At 59.2% G+C, this 24,529-nt stretch overlaps 3 protein-coding genes across 3 annotated transcripts in view; 2 read left to right on the forward strand and 1 right to left on the reverse strand.

Moving 5' to 3' along the window:
- The window catches only part of KRT18 (keratin 18), a 6,525-nt gene extending 5,587 nt beyond the window's left edge, over positions 1–938 (reverse strand). Inside the window, exon 1 of the mRNA XM_041417581.1 lies at positions 379–938. Coding sequence (XP_041273515.1) covers positions 379–831 — 453 coding nt within the window. The 5' untranslated portion in view covers positions 832–938. The remainder of the gene's footprint in view (positions 1–378) is intronic.
- KRT8 (keratin 8) overlaps positions 1–11,794 on the forward strand; it is a 17,573-nt gene extending 5,779 nt beyond the window's left edge. Inside the window, exons 2-10 of the mRNA XM_041417569.1 lie at positions 5,151–5,483; positions 6,327–6,535; positions 7,182–7,242; positions 7,361–7,456; positions 7,533–7,697; positions 9,262–9,387; positions 9,781–10,001; positions 10,929–10,984; positions 11,072–11,794. Of these exons, the coding sequence (XP_041273503.1) occupies positions 5,151–5,483; positions 6,327–6,535; positions 7,182–7,242; positions 7,361–7,456; positions 7,533–7,697; positions 9,262–9,387; positions 9,781–10,001; positions 10,929–10,984; positions 11,072–11,265 (1,461 nt within the window). The 3' untranslated portion in view covers positions 11,266–11,794. The remainder of the gene's footprint in view (positions 1–5,150; positions 5,484–6,326; positions 6,536–7,181; positions 7,243–7,360; positions 7,457–7,532; positions 7,698–9,261; positions 9,388–9,780; positions 10,002–10,928; positions 10,985–11,071) is intronic.
- Positions 11,795–19,194: 7,400 nt separating this feature from the next.
- On the forward strand, positions 19,195–24,108 carry LOC121343171 (keratin, type II cytoskeletal 4-like). Its single transcript, XM_041418122.1, has 9 exons — positions 19,195–19,710; positions 20,422–20,639; positions 21,786–21,846; positions 22,239–22,334; positions 22,426–22,590; positions 22,811–22,936; positions 23,291–23,511; positions 23,719–23,753; positions 23,855–24,108. The coding sequence occupies exons 1-9, from the start codon at positions 19,195–19,197 to the stop codon at positions 24,106–24,108; spliced, it is 1,692 nt and encodes a 563-aa protein (XP_041274056.1).
- Positions 24,109–24,529: the final 421 nt, after the last annotated feature.

Genomic DNA, 24,529 nt, shown 5'->3' on the forward strand with positions numbered 1-24,529 from the left:
GGGGGAGGGGTGCCGGTCACCTTGAGGAGGCTCCAGGAGGGGCTTTGGGGGGACTGGGGGGGCTAATTTACACAAAAATCGGGGTAAGAATGGAGGGGGGGCTCCTTCGACACTGCCCCACCGCGGTGGCCTCGGTCACGTCCCTTCGCTCCCCCCGCGGGGAGGAAAACCGCCCAGCGCCCCCCACCCACGGGGACTTACAGACCTCCCCCAAGCCCCCCTACACCCCCCAGGGGCTTACAGACCTCCCAGAGACACAAAGTTCAGCTCTTCCCCTCCCCTTCAATCCCTGTTCGGGATTCACGTTGGCACTTCAATCCCAAACCCTGCCGTTCTCCCCCGTTAATGTTTAACACCGACCCCCCCCCGCGCCCCCACCTTGTCCCGTAGCTCCTCTATCAGCTCCCACTGGGGGCTCCAGTCGTGGGCGCTGGGTCCCTTTCGGGCCATAAACTCCCGGATTTGGGTCTCCAGGCGCCGGTTCTCCCGCTCCAGGCTCCGCACCTGCTCCAGGTACGTGGCCAGGCGGTCGTTGAGGTCCTGCATCGCCTCCTTCTCGTTGGCCACGGCCCCGGAGCCCCCCAGAAAGACGCTGCCCCCCAGGCCGGCCCCATAACCGGCCCCATAACCGGCTCCAAAGGCCCCCCCGGCGCTGCTCAGGGTGCGGCTGACGGAGATCCGGGACCCCGCGCCCCCCGCCCCCGCGTAGACGCTCGCGGCGCTGCCCAGGGGAGCGAAGCGGCGGCCGGGGACGATCCCGGGGGTCCCGAGGGTCCCGATCCCGCCGGAGCGGACGGAGCTGGAATAGACGGTGCGGCGGGAGAAGCTCATGGGGTCGGTGACACGACGGCCGGAGCTCGAGAGTCGCACGGACGGACGCACGGATGGAATTCCGGGCGGGAATTCTGGCCGGGATTTATAGCCGGGAGCGGCCCCACGGCACCTCCCCACGGCCTCGCTCCCGGGAAGGGAAGGTGCGGCTGGAGCCGGCCCAGGGCTTTGTTCCTGCCGGGATCGGCCTCAAAACTTGAGGAGTGGGGTGTGAGGGAAAAGAATCAGCCCCAAAACTCGTGGGATGTGAGGCAGAGGTTTGGGAGTCTGACCCAGAACTGGGGAACGCAGGGCAGGGGAAAGGGAATCAAACCCAAAACTTGTGGGGTGTGGGGTGGGTGAAAAGGGGTATGACCCAGAACTGTGGGGTGTGGGTTCAGAAGGACGGGATCGACCCCATAACTGTGGGGTGGGGGATGAAGGAATAGGAGTCAGCCCCAGAACTGTGGGACGTGGGGCAGGGTCAGCCCCACACATTTTCGTGTCCCCATAGCCAGCCCCACATCACCCTACTGAACTCTGCACTGCTGCAGCCCCTGCCTGACCTGAGACCCCCTGTTTTACCCTATTCCTGCCCTGTTTTGCTCCATTTTCCCCTATTTTGCCCTGTTCATATCCCATTTAATAATTTTTGCCCACTTTTGCCCCATCCCTCCCTTGCTTTATCTTTTTTTGTCCCTTTTTTGCTCATTTCTCATTTTCCCCATTCTCCCCATTCCTGCCTCTTTTTGCTCTATTTTACTCCATTTATGCAAAATCTTCCCATTTTGCTGTTTTGCCCCATTTTGTTGTCTCTACCCCATTCCTGTCCCATTTCACTCATTTTTTGCCCTATTTTGTCATTTTTATCCCATTCTTGTCCCACTTTAACCCTTTTTGTCTGATCTTGCCCTGTTTTACCCCACTCATGTCCCATTTATCCCTTTTTGCCCGATTTTGCCCCACCTCTCTCCAGTTTTGCTGGTTTTCCCCCTTTTTTTTTTTTGCTGTTTCTGCCCATTTCCCCCCATTCCTTCCCCTTTTCCGCCCATTTCCCTTTTTCCCCACGTTTTTCTCTGCTTTGCCCCGTTCCTCCCCCTTAAATTCTCCTCATTTTGCCCCATTCCTGCCCAGTTTTCCCCCCTTTTTCCCCCACTTATGCCAAATTTTATCCTGTTCTGCCTGCTCTCCCCCCTTTTCCCCTCCTTTTCTCCATTTTCCCTGCGGGGTCCCTGAGGTGCCAGACCCGAGGGTCCCAGGGGGTCCTGCCCGGGGTCCAGCGGCCTCGTCCCTCTTTGGGGACCCCCTGGGACCCCCTGAAGGGCGCGGGGGGAGGGGGGGGTGTCGGGGCTGCTCCCACCCTGGGCCTTATCGGGAACATTCCGGGCGTTCCCGGTGGGTGACGTGTCCCACCCGTGTCCCCCCGCCCCCCCGTGTTCCCCCTCCCGGCTTGTGCCCCAGTCCCCAAATGTCCCCCACGTTCCTGTGACCCCCCGGTGTCCCCCCAGGTCCCCCCGGTGTGTCCCTCTGGTGCCACCTGGTATCCCCCCGTGTCGCATCCCCCCGAGTCCCCCCCATCCCCCCCGTCACCTCACGGTCACCCCTGTTCCCCCCGTGTCCCTCCGTGCCTCAGTGTCCCCATCTGACGGCGAGGGGGGTCAGCTGGGGCCGTCAAGGGTTTAGGGGGTCCCCGCTGCTCCACGGGGGGACTCGGTGGTCTTGGGGGCCTGGGGGAGTGTCCTGCAGGGTCTGGGACCCACCCTACCCCCCTTCGGGGGTTATCTCTGGAAATTCCTTCCTGATAAGACGGGCCGGGCGGGATTTAGGGAGGGAGCAGGAGGTGGTGGGAGCCTCTGGGGGGTGGAGGGGGAGCAGATTGTGTCCCCTCCCGGGTGTCACAGGTTTGGGGGCGCTTGAGACCCTCCATGTGGGGCTGGGCTGCTGAGACCTATGTGACCCCCCCCACCCCCAGGTGGAATCTGGATGGATTTGAGAAAGAATAGATTTGAGAAGGAAGGAGAAGAAGGAAAGGAAGTGGCGGAAGGAAGTGGCGGAAGGAAGGAAGGAAGGAAGGGGCAGAAGGAAGGAAGGGGCAGAAGGAAGGAAGGGGCAGAAGGAAGGAAGGGGCAGAAGGAAGGAAGGGGCAGAAGGAAGGAAGGGGCAGAAGGAAGGAAGGGGCAGAAGGAAGGAAGGGGCAGAAGGAAGGAAGGGGCAGAAGGAAGGAAGGGGCAGAAGGAAGGAAGGGGCAGAAGGAAGGAAGGGGCAGAAGGAAGGAAGGGGCAGAAGGAAGGAAGGGGCAGAAGGAAGGAAGGGGCAGAAGGAAGGAAGGGGCAGAAGGAAGGAAGGGGCAGAAGGAAGGAAGGGGCAGAAGGAAGGAAGGGGCAGAAGGAAGGAAGGGGCAGAAGGAAGGAAGGGGCAGAAGGAAGGAAGGGGCAGAAGGAAGGAAGGGGCAGAAGGAAGGAAGGGGCAGAAGGAAGGAAGGGGCAGAAGGAAGGAAGGGGCAGAAGGAAGGAAGGGGCAGAAGGAAGGAAGGGGCAGAAGGAAGGAAGGGGCAGAAGGAAGGAAGGGGCAGAAGGAAGGAAGGGGCAGAAGGAAGGAAGGGGCAGAAGGAAGGAAGGAAGGAAGGAAGCTCCCTCCCTCTATATCCCAGCTCCAGGATCCCAAACCCAAGTGCTGACTTGCCCAGCGTGTGCCGTCCTCGTGCCGGGCAGGTCTGGGCTGGAGACATCACCGCACACACTGGCACCTGTCAGACCCACCTGCACACACCTGAACTCACCTGAACTCACCTCCATCCATCCATCCATCCATCCATGCATCCCATGCCTTTTTTGGGATGTTTTCCCTATTTTGCTGCTGAGTTTGGCACTGGGGACAGGCCCTGGTGAGGTCTGGGGCCAGGTCTGGGGCCAGATTTGGAGTGATGTGGCCAGAGTCCCATGTTGTGATTTGGGGATGGGCTGGGGTCAGGGGTTGGGGAACGTGAAGCTGGGGACAAAGACTGGGGGTCAGAGGTTGGGGAAACAGGGCTTGGGGTTTTGGGGCTGGGAAATGGAGTTTGGGGACACAAGTTTCGGCTGTAATTTGGGAACAGGGCTGGGGATGGAGGGCTGGGGTCAGGGCTTGGGATCTCAGATCTGGGGACATGGGCTGACGACACAGGGCAGGGGACAGGGGCTGGGGTCCTGCCTTGAGGGACATGGGGCTGGGGGCACAGTTTGGTGCCCCACCAAAGTATGGGGTCAGGGATTGGGGACATGCCATGGGGACATAGTTTGGGATCCTAAGATGGGGACATGGGCAGGGACAAAGACTGGGGGACAGGGGTTGGGGACATGGGCTGGGGGAATAGTTTGGGGTCACAGATTGAGGATGTGGTGCTGGGGACACAGGGTGGTGACACTGGTCTGGAGATCCAGAATGGGGGACAAGCTGGGGACATGGGCTTGGGGGCTGAAGCTGGGGGGATCCGGACTGGGGTCGGGGGTTGGGAGACCCAAACTGGGTGGACAGGACTTGGTGACATGGAGTCAGGGACTCAGACTGGGAGACCCAGGTGTGGGGACAGGGCTGGGGACACTCCCTAGAGAGTGTCGGTGGGTCTCCTCCTCCGGGAGGGGGCGCGGAGGGGGGTGGGGAGCACAGGGACGCGCATTTTGGGTAAGCCCACCCCCGCGTACCCTCCCGTCCCGGTGCCGGCGGATCCCGGTGATCCGGTGGATCCCGGTGATCCCGCGAATCCCATGTCCCGAAGGGGTTAAAGCTCCGGTCCCTCCCCCCGCTTCTCCTCCCCCGGCTCTGGGGTAAACCCGAGAACCAACCCGGGAACCAAACCGGGAACGCGCCCGGAACCCGCCCGGCCGCTCCGCCCGGCCCGGCCCGTCCTGCCCCGACCCGTCCGGCCGGTCCTGCCGGGGCCGCCGCCGGAGCCTCCCTGCCCCGAGCGCGGCCTTCGGCCTCGTCCTGCTCAGCCGTCTCCAACCTGCTCCAGCCGTCCTCATCCTCCTGAGCCTCTTCAGCCTCTTCCAGCCGTCCTCAGCCTCCTCCAGTCGTCCTCGTCCTCCTCAGCTGAGGACCTTCTCCAACCCTCTTCCGCACCAATCTCCTCATCCTCCTTCTAATTTTCTCCATCCTCTCTGCAGCCTCCTCATCCCCCTCAGCCTCCCCAACCGTCCCCGACCTTCTTCATCCACTTTCCAACCTCTTTCCTATCTCCTTTCCCAACTTCCAACCTCCTCCCAATCTTCTCCAGCTCCCTCATCCTCCAGCCGACCTCCTTTCCCAGCTCCCAAACCCTTCCCAGGCTCCCTCCAACCTCTTTTCCCACCTTCCCCTCTCAGATGTCGGTCTCCATCCCCCGGCAGCCGCTGCGGAGCAGCTCGGCCGTTCCGGGCCGCTCGTTCTCGTCCCGCTCCTTCACGGCCGGCCCGGCGCTGAGGATGAGCACGGCCCCGGCGCTCGGCCCCTACGGGGGGCTCCGCGGCGGCTCCGGGGGGCTCGGGGGACCCTCGTGGGTGCCGGGGGCGGGCGGGGGCATCACGGCCGTCACCATCAACCGGAGTCTCCTGGCGCCGCTGGACGTGGCCGTGGATCCCGAGCTGCAGGAGCTGCGCCGGGAGGAGAAGGAGCAGATCAAGACCCTCAACGATAAATTCGCCGCCTTCATTGACAAGGTGGGGCTGGGGGGACCCCGAGGAGGGTTGGGACCACCCTGGGGACTGGCTTCTGGGAGCTCTTGGGACACCTGGGGTCGTTGAGACCCACCTTGAGACCTCCTGAACATCTCTGGGGACTTCCTGTACCCTTGGGGGACATTGAGACCTTCTCTGTGACCCCCTGAGTCTCAGCTGGGACGTCCCGAGCACCTTTGGGGACCTCCTGAGACCCCTGGGGACACTGAGAAGCCCTTCCGGGTACCCTTAAGGGATCTCCTGCATCAGCTGGGACCTCCTTGACCCCTTTGGGGACTTTCTGAGACCCTCAGAGACACTGACACCCCCTTGGGAACACCCTGACCCCTCCTGAGTTCCCCAAGGACACGCAGACTCCAGCTTGCTCAGGACCCCAAATCTCCCCCCTGCCCCCTCGCCTCCCCTCCATGCCCCCCTCCAGCCCAACCCGTTGCCCTAGGGGAGATTTGGGGTAATTTTGGGGTTCTGACTCCCTTTCCACCCCAGGTGTAACTTGGGAGAGGAGGTGTTTTTGGGGTGATTTTGAGCTATGGGAGTGCCCCCCATCCATCTTTCACCCAAGTGTGATTTTGGGGTGTAGGGGTGATTTTGGGGTGATTTTGGTGTGCGGGGGTGATTTTGGGGTAATTTGGGGATGTGGGGTGGTTTTCGGGTGATTCTGGGGTGTGGGAGTGCTCCTGACCCCCTTTTCCCCAGGTGTGATTTGGGGGTGGAGGGGATTTTGGGGTGATTTTGAGGTGTGGGAGTGCCCCTGACCCTGCTTTCCCCCAGGTGTGATTTTGCGGTGATTTTGGCTGGTTTTGGGGTGCTGTTCCCCGTCCGCAGGTGCGGTTCCTGGAGCAGCAGAACAAACTCCTGGAGACCAAGTGGGGGCTCCTGCGGGCGCAGCCCCCCCCCCGCAGCAGCCTGGGGGGGCTCCTCGAGGGCTACGCGGGGACCCTGCGGCGGCAGCTGGAGGGACTCGGGCAGGAGCGGCAGCGGCTGCGCGCAGAGCTCGGCCACGTCCGGGGGCTCGTCGAGGAGTTCAAGGCCAAGTCAGTGTCCCCAAATGTCCCCCAAATCTCCCGGGTACCCCCGTGTCTCCCCAGACCCCTCCACAGCCCCCCAGTGCCACCTTGTAGCCCCCCTGTGGCTGCTGATGCCGCCCAGGCCACGCCTGCAGCCTCCTGGAGGAATTCAAGGCCGCTCTGTGTCCCCGAGTGTTCCCTCACACACCCCTGTGTCCCCATCCTGTGTGCCCTCACCCCCTTGTCCCTTCGTCCCTGTGTCCCGCTGTCCCCATGGCCCTCGATGTCCCCAGCATGTCCCTGGGTCTCCCTGTATCCTCATATCCCCACATCCCTGGTCCAAGCCCTCTCTGTGTCCCCACATCCTCCCATCGCCTTGTCCCTTTGTCCCCCTGTCCCCACCTCCCCATGTCCTCCCATTCCTTGTGTCCCCATGTTCTCTTGTCACCCATCCTCATATCCCTCCCTGTCCCAATGTCCCCATATACCCATGTCCCCCCTGTCACCATGTCCTCTCCCTACTGTCTCCATATCCCCGTCCCCATGTCCCCCAGTCCCACATCCCCATGTCACCCCATTCCCATGTCCCATCCCCATATTCCCCCTGTCCCCGTGTCCCCCATGCCCATTTCTCCGTGTGCTCGTCTCCCCCCGTTCCTTGTGTCCTGCCCAGGTATGAGGAGGAGATCAACCACCGCACAGAGAAGGAGAACGAGTTTGTCCTGCTCAAAAAGGTGGGGAAACCCAGACACTGAGGGGGGACCCCGACACGTGGGGAGTCCCTGAGACCAAGGGCCTGCTGGGGGGTCCCTGGGGTGCTGGGAACAGGGGGTGACAGCGGCATTCCCACAGGATGTGGATGAAGCCTACATGTCCAAGGTGGAGCTGGAATCACGCCTGGAGAGCCTCACGGACGAGATAAACTTCCTGCGGCAGCTCTATGAGGAGGTTTGGGGGTGCCTGGGATTTGGGGTGCCTGGATTCGGGGGTGCCCCCCTGCTGAAGCCGTCCCCCGTGTGCACAGGAGCTGCAGGAGCTGCGGGCGCAGGTGTCGGACACGGCCGTGGTGGTGTCCATGGACAACAGCCGCCAGCTGGACATGGCCGGAGTCCTGGCGGACGTGCGGGCGCAGTACGAGGACATCGCTGGCCGCAGCCGTGCCGAGGCTGAAGGCCTCTACCAGGTCAAGGTCAGGAGAGCACCCCCTGCTGCTCCCCAAACCTTCGTCTTCCTCCTCCTCCTCTTCCTCCTCCTCCCTGTTCCCCAAACCTTCTTCCTCCTCCTCGCTTACCCGTCAATCCTCCTTCTCTCTGCCTGCTCCTCAAATCTTCATCTTCCTCCTCTTTTCTCCCTAATCCTTCCTCCTCCTCTTCCTCCCCCTGATGCTTTCTCCTCCTTCCTGCTCCCTAAAACTTCCTCCTCCTCTTCCACACCCTGAGCCTTCATCCTCCTCCCTGCCCTATCCTCTCTTCTTCCTAATTCTCTTCTTCCCTGCCCTGAGCTTTCCTCCTTCTCCTCCCGGCTTCTCAATTCTTCATCCTCTTCCTTGCTCCCGAATCCTACTTCTAGTTCCCAAGCCTTCATCTTCCTCCCTCTCTGCCCCGTCCTCCTCCTCCCTGTGCCTCAATCCTTCTTCCTTCTTGTCTGCCTCCTCCCTGCTCCCTGAACCTTCCTCCTCCTCCCTGCCCCATCCTCCTCCTTCTTCCTGCCTACCGAAACTTCCTTCTCTTCCTCCTCCTCCCTGCCCCAAATCCTTCCTCCTCCTCCTCTTCCTCCTCCTCATCCTCCTCATCTTCCTCCCTGCCCTGGAGGGAGCGGCTGCTGCGTGGGAGAAATTCTGGCTTGAAACCCAAACGAAGCTGCCACATCCCAGCCTGGAGCATTGCCCCTGGCGTGGGCTCACCCCAGTCTGGGGGCGCCGCGGGGCAGGGAGGGGCCCCCGTCTCCATTCCTGGTGCAGATCCCAGTGCCAGTACTTCCCAGGCTCTTTCATACCCCGTTTTGGGATGCTGGTGGAAAGTGGGGGCCTCATCCCACTGGGATCCCAGATTCAAGCCCAACCAGACCCATCACATCCCAATGGGAGCCGCCATATCCCAGCTGGATCAGCCCTCCCAGCAGCGCTGCATCCCGGCTCTTTCCTCTGGATTTTTATGGTGCTGGTAGAAAAGTGAGGTTCCCCCCTCCCCATCCCACCAAGACCCTGACTCCAACTGGACCCATGGCATCCCAGCTGGAGCATCCCTCTTGGTGTGGCCACATCCCAGCTCTTTCCTCCCTGGTTTTGCTGTGCTGGGGAAGAGGGGTCCTCTCCTCTCCATCCCCCTGAGATCCCAGATCCCAACTGGAACATCCTTCTTGATACAGGCAAATCCCAGGTCTTCCATCCCAAATGTTGGGGTGCTGGGGGAAAAGAAGGGTCCCCCCAGTCTCCATTCCTCCAAGATCCCGGTTCCAAACCCAGCTGGACTCACCAGATTCCAACTGGAGCTACCACATCCCTGTCAGGGCATCCCTCCTGCCTCCACTGCATCCCAGCTCTTCCCTCCCAGTTTTTGGGGTGCTGGTGAAAAAGGGGGCTCTCCTATCTCCATCCCCCCAAGATCCCAGCCCCAAACCCAGCTGGACCTACCGCATCCCACCCTGGACTATCCCCCCAAGTTTGGCCACATCCCAGCTTTTTCCTACCAGTTTTGGGGCACGGGTAGGTTTGGGGGATGCCCCACATTGCCACCCCTGTCTGGTGTGTCCAGTATGAAGAGCTGAAGACGGCGGCTGGGAAGCAGGGAGACGACCTGCGCCAGACCCGGAGCCAGATCCAGGAGCTGAACCGGCGGATCCAGCGGATCCAGGCAGAGATTGAGGCTCTGAAAAATCAGGTTGGGGTCCAACTTGGATGGAAATTTGGAAGCATGCTGCCTGCGCCTCCCCCACACATCCCCCAGCACCCCCTGGGAACCCCCACACTGGATTCCTGAGGATCCCTTGGGGGGGGAATCCCTTGTCATCTGGGAAACGGGAGGAGAGAGCGATGGCTCGGAGACAGGGGGGGATTTGGGGGACTGGGAATACTGGTGGGAAGAGGGGGGTGAGAGGTAGTGGGATATGAGGGATACTGGGGAGTGAGGAATGATAGGACATGGAATGCTGGGACACTGGGTTTACTGGGACATGGGGACACTGAGGGGGCAAGGGATGTTGGGGTACTGGGGATTTTGGGTCACGGGGACACCGGTCCGGGGGGATCCTGGGCTCAGTGTCCCGTCCTGCAGCGCTCTGGGCTGGAGACGGCCGTGGCCGAGGCCGAGGAGCGCGGGGAGCTGGCACTGAGGGATGCCCGGGCCAAGCTGGCGGGGCTGGAGGGGGCCCTGGCCCAGGCCAAGCAGGACCTGGCCCGGCAGCTCCGGGAGTACCAGGAGCTCATGAACGTCAAGCTGGCCCTGGACATTGAGATCGCGACATACAGGAAGCTGCTGGAGGGCGAGGAGAGCAGGTGGGAAGCCCCGATCCCAAATCCCAGATCCCAGATCCCACTGACATTCCACATCCCATAACCTCTGGGCATCCATATCTCACACCCCGTGTCCCATGCTCCATCCCGTATCCCACGGGCACCCCATTTACCATGCCCTTCATCCTGGACACCATGAACATCCCATGTTCCATGCCCCATGTGCTGCAAGGATCCCATATTCCATGAGCATCCCACGTTCCATACCCCATATCCCATGGACATCCCAATATCCCCCATCCCACACCCTATGGGTATCCCATATCCCATGGACATCCCACATCCTCATCCCATGCCCTGTGGTTATCCCATATCCCACCATATTCCCCATCCCACACCCTGTGGGTATCCCATATCCCGCATCCCACAGCCTGTGGGTATCCCATATCCCATGGACATTCCATATCCCCCATCCCATACCCTGTGGGTATCCCATATCCCATGGACATTCCATATCCCCCATCCCATACCCTGTGGGTATCCCATATCCCATGGACATTCCATATCCCCCATCCCATACCCTGTGGGTATCCCATATCCCATGGACATTCCATATCCCCCATCCCATACCCTGTGGGTATCCCATGTCCCCCATCCCATACCCTGTGGGCATCCCATATCCCATGGACATTCCATGCCCAATGTCTCATATCCCATGAACGTCTCAAATCCCCCCCACTTGACCATGTCCCTTATTCCTCTCCCTCAAAAACACTCAGTTTGGGGGACCCCCTCCAACCCCCCTCACTTCAGCCATGTCCCTTAAATACCGCCCCCCCCAATCACTGCTCCTGTTTAGGGAATTTTGGGAGACACTCCCCCCTCCCCACCAGATTTCCCCCTATTCCATGTCCTTTATCCCCCACCCCATCACTGATCCTGTTTGGGGGACCCCCCAAACCCCCCCAGGCTCGAGGCTGCTGTGCAGAACCTGAGCATCCACACCAAGCCTTCGGGGTACCTGGGTGAGTTTGGGGTGTCCCCGGAGCCCTCTGATTTTGGGTGGCCCCCCCCATGTGCCCCTCCTCACAGCTGCTCCCTCTTCCCCACAGGTGGACTCGGGGGAGGTTTTGGGGCGGGATTTGTGGGGGGATTTGGGGGGGCCGTGGTCAGCTCAGGGTACTCGGTGCCACCTCCGCCCCCCGAGAGCACGGCCCCCCTCAAATCCCGTGCCATCGTCATCAAGAAGATCGAGACCCGTGACGGGAAACTCGTGTCTGAGTCCTCCGACGTCCTGGAAAGCTGAACCCCCTTTCTTGGGGGACCCCCATTCTTTGGCCCGGCCAGCTGAGTGAGCCCCCCTCTTTCCTGAGCAGACCCTGAATCCTGACCTGCTGAGCCCCCCTGGGCCCCCCTTTCTGGGGTGTCCCCTTTCCCAGGGGGGTCCCCCATGTTCCCTGCCCTCCCAGGGTGTCCCCCTAAGTCCTGGCCAGGTGAACCCCCTTTCCTGAGAGGGGGCCCCCATGTCCAGCCCAGCTGAGCCCTCCCCCTTTCCTGGGAGTCACTCTGTGTCTTGGGGGGTCCCTCATGTTCAGCCCAGCTGAACCCCCTTTTCTGAGGCGGGGGGGGGGTCCCCCATGTCCTGACATTCTGAGCCCCCCCCAAGTCCCCTCTTTCCTGCCCGGGGGGGTCCCCCCAAGTCCAGGCCACCTGAGCCCCCAGAGTCCCCTGGGGGTTCCTGTCCATGTCCTGGGGGGATCTTTAGGGGGGATCCCCCTTGTCCAGGCCAGCTGAGCCCATTCCCTTCCTGGAGGGTTCCCCCATTCCCGTGGGGGTCCCCCATGTCCTGACCTGCTGAGCCCCCCCCTTGGTGTGTTCCCCCTCCATCCTGGCCCCCTTCCCTGGGGGTCCCCAGCTCCCGACAGGACACCAGGCACCCTCTGCTGACAACCTGAGCCAGTGCCAGTGCCAGTCTCCCCCGGGGGGCTCCAACCCCCCCATTGTCCCCTCTCGGACTGGGGGGTGGGCACTGGGGGGTCTGGGCCTCCCCTGGGTGTTTCGCTTGCTGCTGGAATAAAACTTTGGAAATTCGGGAGTGTTGATAATTGGCGGGGGGAGGGTGTGTGGGAGGGCTCATCCCAGGCTGCCTGGGCTGTTTTGGGGTGCCAGGGCGATCTTGGGGTGCTCGGATCAGTCTGGGTGTGACAGGATCCATTTTGGGATCCCTGGTGCTGTTTTGGGCTTCCTGAATCTTTCTCGGGGGACTGGGACCAGTCTTGGTGTTCCCAGATCAGTTTTGGGGTCTCTGGGTCTGTTTGGGGGTCCTAGAATCTGTTTTAGATTGCCAGGACCCATCTGTGGCTGCCAGGACCAATCTTGGGGTGCCCTGCTCCCTTCCTGGGGTGCCAGGACCCATCCCAGGGTGCCAATACTGTTTTGGGTTGCCTGGATCTCTCCCAGGTGCCAGAACCTGTCTTGGGGTGCCCGGTCTGTGTCGGGGTGCCAGAACCCATCTGTGGGTGCCTGGCTTTGTTTTGGGGTGCCAGGACCCATCCTGGGCTGTCAATATCTGTTTGGGGGTACGAGGGTCCCCCTGGGGCGTCGGGGCCCTTGCAGGGGTGCCAGGACTTGTTTTGGGACAGCAATCCCTGTTTTGGGGTGCCTGGCTCCTTTCTGGGATACCCAGGCCAGTTTTAGGGTGCCTGTGCCCATCCCGGGCTGCCTGGGACCGTTTTGGCATACCAGGACCCATCCCAGCTTTGGGGGTGCCAAGGTCCCTTCTGGGGTTCCAGGACCCATCTTGGAGGGTCTTTTTGGGGGTAGCCAGTTCCCTCAGGGGGTGCTGGGGCCCATCTCAGGGTGCCTGGGTTTTGGGGTTCCCGGATACCCTGTGGGGGACCAGAACCAATTCCAGGGTACCTGGGTTTGTTTGGGGGTACAAGCACCCGCCCTGGGGCGTCAGAGCTCATTTTGGGGTGTCTGGGTCTGTTTTGGAATGCCAGGGTTTGTTTTGGGGTGCCAGGACCCCTTTTGGGACATCAGAGTCAATTTTGGGGTGCCTGGGTCCCTTCCTGGGCTCTAATCCAGGGGTACCAGGGTTTGGTTTGGGGTGCCTGTTCCTCTCCAGGGGGGCTTTTTGCGGTGGCACCCCTTTTCTGTCGGGGTGCCACCGCACCCCAAAACCCCTGGCTGCCCTCCGGGCCCCCCCATTTTGGAGCGGCGGGGGTGGGGCAGCAGCCTAGTTTGGGGGTCCCGGCCACCCCCTGTTGGTTTGGGGGTGTCGGGGTGTTGCCCGGGGTGTTTGGGTTGGTGGGCACGGGGCATGGAGCCGTTTTGGGGGGCTCAGAGCCCACGGGGGGAAGGCGGACCCCCCCAAAATCGGCGCTGCCCGCGGACTTTGTCCCCCGTTAATCATTAACCCCACGGGGCCCGGCCCGGGATGGGGGGAGGGGGGTTTGGGGCTGGGAGCAGATTTGGGGGTCTCTCCATGGGCTGGGGGGTGGGAGTGCCCGCAGGGTCTGGGGGCGTTGCGGGTTTTTAAAATAAAAACACACTGACTGCGTGGGTCTGGGTGCCCGTAATTAGTGCCAGCAGAGGGTTAATTAATGAATTCACTAATTAATTAAGGAGCTGGGGGGGCGCTGCAGTCCCGCAGCACACGGAGCACCCAGGGCTCCCCGGTTCGCACCCCAGGGGTTTTGGGGACCCTTCCCACATTTGCGGGGGTTGGGGTGGTCCCAAACTGGGGGGTCTCCCTCAGAGCCACCGCGAGCCCCTCAAATTTGGGGAGTCCGAGGGTTGGGCCCTCGGGGGCAGCTGGGATTCGGGGGGGCCCTGAGCTTTTGGGGGGCCTTTGGGGTGACGGGGGCTGCTGGCTCGCGGGGGTGTTGACACAGCCCCCCCTAAAAAAGGGGGTGGAATCAGAGGTGCCCCCCCCAGGAGGGTTAAACTGGGGTCACCTCCCTGCACCCCCTTCCTGCCCCCCATTCCAACTCCCCCCTGACCCTATATCCGGTTTTGTTTTTTTTTTGGGGGGGGCGGGGTCCTCCCCGGGGGATCCCCCTACTTTTTTTTGGGGGGAGCTGAGGGCTCACAGGGTTTTTTGGGGGGGAGGTTGAGGAGTTTGGGGACCCCCCGAGGTTTCCTCCACAGAGCCCCCCCGGCCCTCCCGCCCCGGTGATTTTGGGGTTCGCGGACGCTGGAGGGCGGCAGAGGAGCGGGAATGGAGCCGCGGGGGAGGCGGGATTTGGGGCCCCCCCAGTTTCGGGTGGGGTGAGTCGGGAATGGGGGTTTCCCCCCCATGGGGGGGGTCGGGGGACTGCGGGGGGTGTGGCCGGGCGGTGGGGTCTGGGGTCTCAGGGTCTTGGCTCGGGGCGTGTGGGGGGATCTGGGTGGTTCTGGAGGGGTTGAGCCCCACGGACCCTCCTGGTTGGAAATGGGGGGTCACGGAGACCCTGCAGGGAAACTGAGGAAGGGATCGTTTGTGGGGGGAGCTGGAGCCCTCAAGCTCGGTGGGACCCCCCGGGATGTCACCCCGCGTCACCCTCAGTGCCATCTGGACTCCTGGGGTGGGAGAGGACCCCTCCCAAAACCCCCGCAGTGCCAGCATCCCCTGCTCGCTTCGCCCCCTTCCCCACGGCGGGGCACCCCGAATTGGGGCGGGGGCAGCCATGGGCGGGTCTCTGGGGGCAGGGGGTCTCACCCCGCCCCGCTGGGACACTGCGGGGGGACCTCGGGGGTCCCGGGGCACCCACAGGGTCCTGGGGAGGAGCTTTAATCCCCCCATGACCCAAAGCTGCCAGCACAGGAGCTGCGGGTGCTGGTGGTGCCCGGGGAGGGAAACTGAGGCACGGGGACATCTCGGGGACCCCTTCCCCCCGCAGGATTTGACCCCGAAGCCACCCTGGGGGTTCATGCCCGGGACCTCGGCACCCCCCAGAGCTGGGGGGGGCAGGCTGAGACCTGACCCAGCTCATCCCATGGGTGGGGCCGTGACTCACCCGCCCGGCAGGGCCCACTTTGAGGGCCCCCAGGTTTGGGGGGTCCCTGAGCCTTTTGGGGCATGGAGAGGGAGCCGGGAGAGGGGACCCGGACACTGGGGTCCCTTTGGGTTCCTTTTGGGGGCCTTTGAGGGGTTTGGGGTGCTGGGGGAAACGGAGTCCTCCGGTGTCTGGGGCTGGGGTTGAGCTCAGGAGGTTTGGGTTTTCCCAGCTTTGGGGTGTCCCTGCTCCTTCTGGGGTCACCTGGGTTCCTCTTGGGATGGGGGGAGTGGGGTGAGGGGTTTGGGGGTGCTGAACTGTTGGGGGTGGTTCTGGAGCCTCATGAGGGGTGATGGAGGAAATGTGGGGGACCCTGCCCTTTGGGGGTCCCCCTGTGTCTGAGGATGAGGTCAGGCCCACGGGGCTTGGGGCTTTGTGCCCCCCCCCCCCCCCCCCCCCCCCCCCCCCCCCCCCCAGATTTTTCTGCTGGGGAACCTGAACCCCCACTTCCACCACTGAGGGTCTGTCCAAGCTCAGACCCCCGAAATCCACCTCCTGAATGGGATCCTTCTCCTCAAATCCCACCTCCCCATGGGGGGGGGTCCCCAAAATCTGGGGGCTCGGAGAGACACTTCCTGCCCCCCAAATGTTCCTGGAGCAGAGAATCCTCAACCCCATCTCTGTCTTTGTGGGACCCTCCCCAAGCTCAGCCCCCCGACAGATGCACTTCCTGAATGGGCTCCTCACCCTAAAACCCACCTCTCCATGGAGGGGACCCCCAAAATCCAGGTGCTCAGGTGGGCACCTCCTCACATTGACGTGTCCAGAGTGTTTTTGGGGGGGTCTCTGCCCCACAGTGGGGTATCCCTGCCCCATATTGGGGGCTGGTCCCTTGGCTGCCACCCGGGTGGGGTTTTGGGGTGCAGTGACAAGCTGGGGCCTGTCGGGGCAATTAACCTCTGTAATTAGCGTCGGGAGGAGCCGCCCGAACTCTCGGTACTTTCACACGCACACCCCTGCACTCCTCCCCTCCTGGCACCCCAAAGCTCCTCCCGCTCCCCCACAGCCCCCCGAGGCTCTGTGCCCCCAGACCCAGCACATTTTGAGTCAGTGTTGCTTTTTTAATTGGGGTGAGATGTGGAGTGACCCCAGGAGCTGGGGAGCCCCCAGGAAGGGGGCCTGGGGGGGTGGTGTGCCTTGAGGTGTGGTCTCATTTTTGGGACCCTGGTTGGGCTTTGGGGCACGTTCTGGCCCTTTAGAGGGTGTTCTGGATTTGGGATCCCAAGGGTCTGGGGAGGGAGGGATGGAGGGAGGGTGGGGGAGGGATGGATACAGGGATACCCTGGGGTGCAGCCCACCTGTTTCCCACCCCCAGGAATTTGGGGAGGGGGTGAGGCTGCCCCTGGGGGACCTACTGGGTCCAACCCCCCCAGTCCCAATGGTTTTCCCTCAAAAACATGGGATCCCCCCCACCTTAAGCACCCACCCTGATACTTTTAATACTGAATTCATTTTGGTGTCCTTGTTTGCCCCCCATGTGGGAAGAAACAGGGGGACCTGGGTGTCCAGTGGGTCTTTATTCCCAAGGGATATTCACATGGATTCCCGTGGGACCCCCAGGGTCAGCCCTACCCCTGCCTGGGGCCCACCCCCACCCTGTGACCCCAGAAGGGTCCCCAGCCCCTCATGGGGATCATGGGGGGCTGTCAAGTCCAAGTGGGTGCTCCTTCCTGGGGCTGCCTCCCCGGTGATCCCAATCCTCCTTCCCTGGGATCTGTTTCCCAGTGCTGGGGCTGAGATGAGCTTTCCCTGTTGCTGGGCATGGTATGGGGTCCCACCCCTGGGCAGTGGCACTGCAGGGGAGGTGACACCAATGGCACCACAGCAGGAATGAGAGCCAGCCCACCCCTGGGGGCTGTGACTCCTGGGATCGGGGGGTGCCATGAGCTCCAGGCTGCCAGCTCTGCTCCCGCCAGGGATCCCAGGGCGCCCGGGGCTCTAGGCAGTCCCAGGGTGCCGCCCGTCTTCTGCAACACCTGCTTTGATCTCCCGGGAATCCATCTTGTTGTTCCAGCCGTCACCACTCCTGCTCCCAGCCCTGCAATTTCCCAGCTCGGTGGCTGCCAACGGAGCAGCCAGGAGTTTCCGGATCTGAGGTTTTCCCAGTTGAACCCAGCCCCAGCACAGTTTTGGGGTGAAAACAGCTGTATTTGGGCTCTGGTTCTGCTAGACATTTCCCTGGTTGGGACTGCTGGGCACCTGTGCTGGTGGTCCCTGCTCCCAGGGGATGCACAGGGAAGCTGGGATGCTGGGGTGCGGGGTGGGTGACGGTGGCCAAGACTGAGCAGAGGATGGTGTCCAGCGTTGGGTAGGTGATGGTGGCCAGCACTGAGTGGGGGATGGCCCTCCGTGGATGGGTGGGTGCCAGTGTGTTGGGTGGGTGATGGTGGCCAGCACTGGGTGGGTGGTGGTGGCCAGTGTTGGCTGCTGATGTTGCCCAGCACTGGGTGGGTGGTGGTGGCCAGCACTGGTTGGGTGACAGTGGCCAGCCTTGGGCCCTTGGCTTTGCTTCTGACGCATCCCCATCTCGGAAGTGCTGGAGCGTCTGAGGTGCTCCACCTTGGAGCTCAGGAGGGATTTGGGAACTGATCCCGTGTCCCGGTGAGGTGTCTTCACCTCTTGGTGGCAGGGCGGGGCAGGGCTTTGCTGGCCCAGCAGCTGCTCGGGCAAGTGCTGGGCTGGCCGCGGGGCAGCAGCTGGGCCCGGAGCCGGTGCTGGAGCCACCCTGGGAACTCCTGGCAGGAATGCTCTCCGCCCGGGCTCCAACAGGTTCATTTGGTTTTGGGGCTGATCTGCCGGTTGCGTAAGGTGAGGAGATGCAGCCTCCGCCTTCTTCCGTCAGTTCAAACCTCTTCTCCAGCTGGAAAACCGGGGAACCCTGGAGGGTAGGAGAGGATTTCCAGGTGGGACCGGGGTGTGCAGGAGGCGTGTTGTCCAAGGGGAGCATCAACTTCCCTGTTCCCTGCACTGCAAATTCCCTGGGGCTGAAAATCCTGGAGCTTCAGGAATCCCCAATAAGATTCAGGTGGAAACACCAGGACATGCACCTAGACCTAGATTTACATATTTTCAGTGAAAAAAAAGCTGGGGTGAACAGTCTTGGAGCTGAAACTGGTTCCACAAACCTCTCCCAGTGAATGGGATAATCCAGAGCTGGATTTTATTGGCGGTGTGAGGCTGGAAGGGAGTTTTGAAGCTTTTTATTTGTTTTAACAGTTGGATAAACCGGGATCCTCAATGGAGGCAGCTCAACACCTCATTTAAATAAAATTTAAAGCAATTAAGCAATTAAATTGTGTTGTTTTAACAATGGGGTAGGCTGGGAGTGGCTTTGCTGAATACCACATGCTGACATGCTGTGGAGGGACTGCAGACCCACAAAGACCCTCAGGAAACACCTCAAAATACCTGGAAGGTTCCTCAGAGGAGGGATGTGATCCCCTGTCAAAGCTGTGGGTCAGGGAACAGTCTTGACCCTGCTGGGGTGTGGCCCAACACAGATATATTGGGATATTTCAGTCTCTGCAAATCCCAGTGTGTCCCGCCCAGCTCAACCCATCACTCAGAGGGATCCAGAATGACTTGAAAACCCTTTCAGAAGGTTTAAGAAGATTTTAAAATCATCCTTATTTACATAAAAGTAGTTTTAGAACCCTGCCCAACACTAATGCTCCCAGTTGTGAAACACTTTGGACAACCCACGTCACCCCTCCTCGGAGCAGGAGGTTGAAACTGAGTGCATCTGAGGGTGTGCCTGGGAGCCTGGGTTTTTGTTGGAATTCAGTGAACCCAGCCACTGGAGTCAGGCCGAAAATGACAGATTTAGCTAAAACAAGGGTTTCCCTTGAGGGCGTGATGCATCAGAGAGTTCACGGGGCTTTGGCCACGGCCCAGGGAATTTGGGTTGGAGTTCAGCTCCAACACCAACAATGCTTTTGTTTTTCTTTGCTATCTGGGGAGTGTTTGCAGGCAGGTCATGGTTGTGGCAAAGTGAGGAGGGCGTCCTTTCAAACCTGGAAACAATGAAGAGAATTAAACAATCCCCAAAAAATGACATCTCCACTCCCCCCTGGCACCAACCAACTCCCTGTGCCCATAAAAAGGGGGACCAGCAGCTGCTCCCACAGGACTTGGCTTCTCTCACCTCTCAAGCTCCAGCCTCAGCTTTTTGCTCAGAATTTTGGGGACCCTTCATCATGTCTCGCCAGTCCTGTGCTCTTGGCAAGGGGTTTAGCTCCAGCTCTGTGTGCTTCGGGGGCAAGAACAAGGTCACGTTTGGCTCCATGCCCCGTGGAGGATGCCGGGGATCTGGGGGCGCCGGCGGCTTCAGCAGCAGGAGCCTCTATTCCCTGGGGGGCAGTAAAAGCACCTCCCTGGGAGGATTTGGGGGGGCTGGTGGTGCCTGCAGAGGCTTTGGTGGCCAAGGAGGCTTTGGCTTTGGGGCCGGAGCAGGATTTGGGGGTGGCTATGGTGCAGGGTTCTTTGGTGGAGGCCCTGGTGGCTTTGGCGGCTTTGGTGGAGGATTTGATGGTGGGATGGGGGGCCAGGGCTTCCCCCCATGCCCCCCGGGCGGCATCAGGGAGGTGACCATCAACCAGAGCCTGCTGGCCCCCCTCAATCTGGAGATTGACCCCGAGATCCAGAAGGTTCGGACACAGGAGCGGGAGGAGATCAAGAAACTCAACGACAAATTCGCCTCCTTCATCGACAAGGTTTGCAGGGGCTTCACTCCAGGATTGGCTCTGGAGGGTGGGAATGACCAGGAGACACTCACCCAGGGGCACCCAGAGCTGCAGTTGCCCAAATCACTGTAAACTGGAGGTGTTTGGGGCTGTTTTTAAGGGGAAAATTGGTTATTTTAAGGGGAATATTGGTCTACTTCGAAGGAGCAGGTAAAATTTTTTGGATGTTTGGGGCGATTTTTAATGGGAATTTGGGTGCTTTAGACTACTTTTAAGGAGAAGACATGATTTTGGGTGACTTGAGCTATTTTAAAGCAGAAGGTGGGATTTTTTTTTTGGAATATTTTTAAGAGATGTTGGAATTTGGGGTGTTTTGGACTATTTTTAAGGAGAAGATGGGATACATAGTGATTTAAGCTATTTTTAAGGAGGTGATTGGACTTTTTGGATGTTTTGGTCTATTTTGAAGATGTTGGGACTTTTTTGGCTATTTTGCACAAGAAGATGCCAAACCCATGAAGTTCATTGTATTTCTCCTGTTCAGAGGCTCCAGAATTGGGAAGGGGACATGACCCCCCTTTTGCCCACTCACCCCATCCACTGTGGTCCTACCTGTCCTGTAGGACTGGGGAGTTATCACACATTAAATGGGAATAAAATATGGAAAGCACATGGGGAAAAAAAATCAATAAAAATATGGGGTTTTGAAGGGAGAATCTGACTCTTTCCCCACCTGTTTAGGTCCGGTTCCTGGAGCAGCAGAACCGAGTCCTGGAGACCAAGTGGAAGCTGCTGCAGGAACAGGGCGGTACAGGACCGGGAGGCAGGAACCTCGACCCTTTCTTTGAGACCTACATCAGTGGGCTGAGGAAGCAGTTGGATTTTCTCTCCAGTGAGAAGCTCCAGCTGGACACAGAGCTGAAGAACTTCCAGGACATGGTGGAGGACTTCAAGACAAAGTAGGTTGCTTGGGGTGTCTGGTGGTGAATAATCAGAGAGAAAAACTCACTTCAAACAGCCAAAAAAGGAGGAATATTGATAATAATTATCAATATTGATTTTTCCCCCTGATGGTTAGAAAATGTAAAATGTTTTGGGAAAAGGGAGTTTGGGTGAAAAGTGGTGCTTTTTCAAGGTATTTCTCAACTTTTTTCAATATATTGCTCGAATTGTGCTTCTTCCAGAAGGAGGATCTTCCACATTTGTCTTCCTCAAGAAGGAATTCCTTAAAAATCAGTGACATTATGATTTAGTTAATTAATAGGTTGCTAAACCCAGCTCTAATTTCCTTATGGATTTCCTCATGATTCTTTCACATAATATCATTCAGGATTTGAGGATTTCTGTGGAAGGCTGACAAAATTATTGTTACCAGTTGCCATTTAATTCTAAAATCCAAGGGTGAAGTCCCAAAAAGGGAAAAAAGAAAAAAAAAAAAAAAAAAAAAAAAAAAAAAAAAGGAAAAGTAAAGACAATTGTCCTGCTGTTATTTATTATAACATATAATTTATTTTAGTCTATAAATATGAACACAAAATGTGTCCAGTTGGAAAAAGGAGAACAAAGACTGGAGAAATGAATCCACTTGAGGAATTACAAAAAACAGTGGGCAAAGAAGTCTGGGAACCATGGGAATCCACAAGACCTGGGATCAACCAGAGGCTGCAGGGTGAAAACTGACTTTATATTTGGAGACAAGCATCTGGAAAATTTGAGTCCATTTGGGATTCTGGGGTGTCCTGTGCAGGGCCAGGCGCTGAACTTGATGATCTCTGTAAGCTCCTTCCAAATCAGGAGATTCCATGATACCTGTGAGGAGCTGAAGGTTCCTGGATCTCGTGGAAGGAGCTTGGAGTGGCCGCAATCACCAGGACTCCCTTTAGCAGAGCCAGAATTCCTCTTTCCAGGATTTTCTCACCCAGGCGCTGGAAGTGCAGGAGCCAGGGCTTGTCCTGAAATGCGAAGTGCAATTCCCTGTCCATAAATCTCCCTCATGGCAGATCTATTTTTGCTGGGTTTATGAGTCTGAGGCCAACAATGTTCACTAGTCTGAGCCGGAGCCAAAACAAGCAGCCAGATTCCATCTCCCTCCTTCCCATCCACAGGTACGAGGAGGAGATAAACAAAAGGACGGCAGCTGAGAACGAATTTGTGCTCCTGAAGAAGGTCAAGTCCTTGTTTATTACCTAAAGGGGCTCCAGGAGAGCTGGAGAGGGACTTCGGACAATGGCCTGGAGTGCCAGGACAGAGGGAATGGCTTCTCACTGCCAGAGGACAGGGATACATGGGATATTGGGCAGAAATTCTTCCCTGTGAGGGTGGGCAGACCCTGGAATGGATTTACAACAGAAGCTGTAGCTGCCTGACCCCTGGAAGTGTCCCAGGCCGGGTTGGATGGGGCTTGGAGCAGCCTGGGAGAGTGGAAGGTGTCCCTGCCCATGGAACGGGGTGGAATTGCGTTTAAAGTCTCTTCCAACCCAGAGTATTCCATGATTCCATGAAATTTTAGATTAACTGATGTGTGCTGAGCAGGTTTTCTCATCCCATCTCTGCTGCAGGATGTGGATGGAGCCTACATGACCAAGGTGGAACTCCAGGGAAAACTGGACTCTCTGTCAGATGAGATCAACTTCCTCAAGTGTCTTTACGAGGCAGTGAGTACTGTGGGGCACCGGGGTGGGGGAGGCTTGTGGCACCCTAAGGAAGCTCCAGAAGGGCTAAATCCGAGTTGGGCATCACCTGCAGGAGCTGTCCGAGATGCAGAAGACTGTGTCCGACACCTCGGTGGTGCTGTCCATGGACAACAACCGGAGCCTGGACCTGGACAGCATCATCGCCGAGGTGAAGGCGCAGTACGAGGAGATTGCCAACCGGAGCCGGCTGGAGGCTGAGACCTGGTACCGCAGCAAGGTGAGGGTAGCACACACTGCTGGGGTTCTCCAGTGTCCAAGGGGGTGGGAGAGCTACTGGTGGCAGCTCAGGCCATGGCAAGATCTGGAATGTTGCTGGTGCTGGTCCATCCAGAGTGCAGCTGGCATAGACTTGCTCTCCTTGCATCTCCTGTGGTGATGCGGGGGCAGCTGTGAGGACACAGTGGACTCAATGTGCTCCTCCTGCTTCATCCCACCAGTATGAGGAGCTGCAGGCCACTGCGGGCAAGCATGGAGACAGCCTCAAGGACACCAAGATCGAGATCTCAGAGCTCAACCGCATGATCCAGAGGATCCGGGCTGAGATCGAGAGTGTGAAGAAGCAGGTGAGAGTTATGTTTTTTGACCAATGGGGAGGACCTTTTTTGAGCCTTTCAGAACTTCCCTGAAGGGAAATAAGTGTGGTGGGAATTGTTGGGTGTGGGAGGGACCTGGGAATAGCTGAGCCTGAGTGGCTCTGGCACATGTTGCCCAGAGAAGTTATGGATGCTCCATCCATGGAAGTGTCCAAGGCCAGGTAGGACGTGGCTTGGAGCAAGCTGGGATAGTGGAAGGTGTCCCTGCACATGCTCCAGATCATCTTTAAGGTCCTGTTTGACCCAAACCATTACATGTTTATCTGATCTGGGATTATGGCTTCATCTCTCACTGGCTGCCCCCACCCCACTCGTCCCCTCCAGTGCGAGACCATTCAGACGTCGATTGCGGATGCGGAGCAGCGCGGGGAGGTGGCTCTCAAGGACGCCAGGGACAAACTGGCCGAGCTGGAGACAGCCCTGCAGAAAGCCAAGGCTGACCTGGCCCGGCAGCTCCGGGAATACCAGGAGCTCATGAACGTCAAACTGGCCCTGGACGTGGAGATTGCAACCTACAGGAAGCTGCTGGAGGGCGAGGAGTGCAGGTGGGTGGGATACAGCAAGAATTCCAGCGTATCCTGACCAATCAATGGGAAAAATGTGTACCATCATCTTCATAAACATTAATGGTGTTGTCATGAGCCATGGACCATGGTCCTGTGTCTGTGTCAGTGGACCAATCCTGACTTCATGGAGTTGGACCACTCCAGATGCTCTGGCTGGATCTGACACTCCATCTCGTTTCCTTGCAGAATGTCTGGAGAGTGCCAGAGCTCCGTCAGCATCTGTAAGTTCTGTTCCCACAGGAGTGTGGTGGGCTGGGATTGATGCTCCCAAACTTCTTGGTGGCATCAGAGGTAACCTCATGCCTTTTGTTCCTCTCTGCAGCTGTGGTGGGCGGCAGCAGCTCCGTGGGAGGTGGATATGGCAGCGGATTGTGCCTTGGAGGAGGAGGAATTGGCTTTGGAAGTGGGAAAGGCAGCTGCAACACGGGCGGTGCTGGTTTATGCTTCAGCCTGGGAGGGGGTGGATTTGGTGCCGGGGGTGGATTTGGCTCCCTGGGTGGGGGATCTAACTCAGTGGTGGTGGGGGGATCTAGCACCATCCTGAAGAACAGCAGCCCCACCAGCAGGAGGGCATAGGAATAGGATCAACCCCCCAACCCTGGCACCCAGAGGAGAAAGGCAGCGAATTGCACAATGACCCCCCAGTGACCACCTGGTAAGGACTAAGATTCCCAACAGCATCCGAGAACAGCTCAATCCCTTGTGCTCCCGTCCAGCTGCATCAAGGTGCCCAGCTCTCCTTCGGGAGCGGGACCTGCCCGTTCATGGGGAGCCCCAAACCTGGCTGGGATGAGCCCAGCACCCTCCAAGCAAGAGGCACCCGACGACAGGCAGGAGCGGGGATGGATCCGAGCGCAGCTCCGAGTGTGCAGGGAAGCCTTGGCTTCTCTCAGGCTCTTGTGCTGGATCCAGCTGTGGTGCAGCTGTAATCAGTGTCACTCATCAGCCTCAGCTCGAGCTCCAAAACAGGAATTTCCTCCTGGTGCCATGGCTGAAG

This window comes from Onychostruthus taczanowskii, unplaced genomic scaffold, assembly GCF_017590055.1.
Source record: "Onychostruthus taczanowskii isolate IOZ18803 unplaced genomic scaffold, ASM1759005v1 scaffold107, whole genome shotgun sequence".
Classification (NCBI taxonomy): Eukaryota; Metazoa; Chordata; class Aves; order Passeriformes; family Passeridae; genus Onychostruthus; species Onychostruthus taczanowskii.